The sequence below is a fragment of the Lemur catta genome, chromosome 7 (assembly GCF_020740605.2).
Source record: "Lemur catta isolate mLemCat1 chromosome 7, mLemCat1.pri, whole genome shotgun sequence".
NCBI lineage: Eukaryota > Metazoa > Chordata > Mammalia > Primates > Lemuridae > Lemur > Lemur catta.
The window spans coordinates 95,428,014-95,430,422 of NC_059134.1; the positions used below are offsets into that span (position 1 = coordinate 95,428,014).

At 40.3% G+C, this 2,409-nt stretch overlaps 1 protein-coding gene across 1 annotated transcript; it reads right to left on the reverse strand.

The window, feature by feature from the left end:
* Window positions 1-629: 629 nt before the first annotated feature.
* On the reverse strand, window positions 630-1,696 carry LOC123641809 (olfactory receptor 4C6). Its single transcript, XM_045556743.1, has one exon. The coding sequence runs from the start codon at window positions 1,646-1,648 to the stop codon at window positions 719-721; it is 930 nt and encodes a 309-aa protein (XP_045412699.1). The 5' UTR covers window positions 1,649-1,696; the 3' UTR covers window positions 630-718.
* Between the last annotated feature and the right edge of the window lie 713 nt (window positions 1,697-2,409).

Genomic DNA, 2,409 nt, shown 5'->3' on the forward strand with positions numbered 1-2,409 from the left:
TTTGGCTATTTGGAAAAACAAAGGCTCTTGTGTTCTATAATTATTCAACAAATACTTACCGAAAACCTAATAGGTGCCAAGCATAAATAAAACAAAAATTCTTTCTTCACTGACATCCAGTCTAGAGAGGGCAATGGAAAGTAACAAAAGTCAAATGGTAATTATACAAAGATAATTATACTTTTGGTCATTGTTACTAGGAAAATGAAGATGTTAAGATAGAGAATAATGGCAGGAATGAAAGAAATTTGACTAGAGTCATGGAGGGGGAAGGCTTTCCTGAGAAAATGCAACTTAATCTAACTACTACTGGAAATTAGAGAGAAACAACCAGCTGCAGAGTGTGAGGGCTAATTTTCAGGTAGAGAGAAGCAAAAGCACTGAGATAGGAAAGGGCTTGTGTACTTCTAGGGCTGATGTTTAGGGAGGGAGCGGGTGAGGGTTCGAGATGCATTTGCAGAGGTGGAGGCAGCAGCAAGATGATCAGGGAATCCTAGGTCAAGACTAGGAGATTCTGAGGCAATGGGAACTGAGGACAAGTATAAAACAGGAGAGTGTCATAATTTCTAAACTGTAAATAATCTGAATCATAAATCAGAGTCTACAGTTTTAAAAGGTGCCCCTGGCTGCCAGGGAGAATGCACAGGTTTAGTTCTCACTCATTTCTGCAAGAAAGACTTCTGCTCAAGGAAAACACTCAATGTTCTCAGCATGACAGTTACTTGCCAACCAAAGTCCCTCGTTTCATCCAAAGTTGCTTCATGGCAGCTTTCACCTCTGCATTCCTCAGGGTGTAGATTAAGGGATTTAACATGGGTGTGATGATTGAATCAGACACAGCCATTGCCTTGTCAATGGAGTAAATGACCACAGGCCTCACGTACAGGAAAATACACGGCACAAAGAACAACACAACCACCATGAGGTGGGAGCTGCAGGTGGAGAGGGCTTTGTGCCGCCCTTCAGAGCTGCGAGACTTCAGGGAACATAGGATGACCGTGTAGGAGGCAATCAGGATAAGGAAGATGGCTATACACATCACCCCACTGTTCAGGGTGACTAAGAGGCCCAGGGTATGGGTGTCCATGCAGGCAAGTGCCAGCAACTGAAACAAATCACATATAAAGTGATCTATGATATTAGGACCACAAAAGGGTATTTGATACATGAAGAGAAGCTGGATTGCTGCATGAATAAATCCCCCCACCCAAGCCCCTCCCACCATCAGGCGGCACACCCTGGGACACATGATGCTGGTGTAGTGCAGGGGTTTACAGATGGCCACGTAGCGGTCATAGGCCATCACAATGAGCAGGATGATGCCCACACCGCCAAAGAAATGCTCTGCAAAGAGCTGAGTCATGCAGCCTTCAAGGGAGATGGTAGTGCTCTCAGAGAGAGAGTCCACAATTATCTTGGGGGTGATGACGGAAGAGAAGATGACATCCGAAAGGGACAAGAAGGTAAGAAAAAAATACATAGGTGATCTCAGACTCTGACTTGTGATTATGGTGACCATGATGAGTAGATTTCCCAACACTGTGGCCACGTACATGATTAGAAACACGGCAGAAAATATTTTTCGCAGCTCTGTGTTCTCTATAAGGCCCAGAAGAATGAAATCTGTCACATTGTTTTGATTTTCCATTTATCAGGTGCTCACATGAGTTCCAGATGAGAGTTGAGAACCCTAAAAAAAAGTCTACATGTGATTTATAATTAGTGCCTAGTTGGCTTCCCGTACTTCCAGGACCCCAGGGAAACGGTTGCTTTTTACTCATTTATTCACCATCCAAACATTTGGCTTTTAAGAGTGTGCTAATTAAGAATTTAAAAGACAGATACTTCATTAATACAAGGTTTCCCCAAATCTTTTCTTCTCTCTTTCTAAATTGTTCTTCTATGCCAAATAGGTTTCTCTTTGTCCTTCTCCTACCTTTATGATTGTTATTATTAATGGCCAAATTTTGAGTGCCTAACTTATGTTTGAGGCAATTCTTCATTACTGGCACTAGGATAATCTTATTATTAAATTTATTTTGTAGATAAAGGAAGTGACTCTTATAAAGTTTAGGAAACTTAACCACGGTTACACAGCTAGTCAGGAGGGAAGCCAGAATGTGGACCATGTTTTCTGACTCCAGAATTAGTTCCCTCAAACATCAATATTGCTTTTCTAGGAATCAGGCTGTGAGCTTGTCATTCACCAATCACTCTGCTAAGTGCATTACAATTATTATTCTGTTTTATTTTAAAAACAATCTGATGTTGTGGGTTATTTTTCTGGTGCCTTTTTTTTTTTTTTTTGGAAAATAAGGTAATTCTTTTGTATTTTTTTTTTGCTTTCCTTCTAAATTTTAAATGATTATATACATGAAAATAGTGATTATATAATATTTGACTAATATT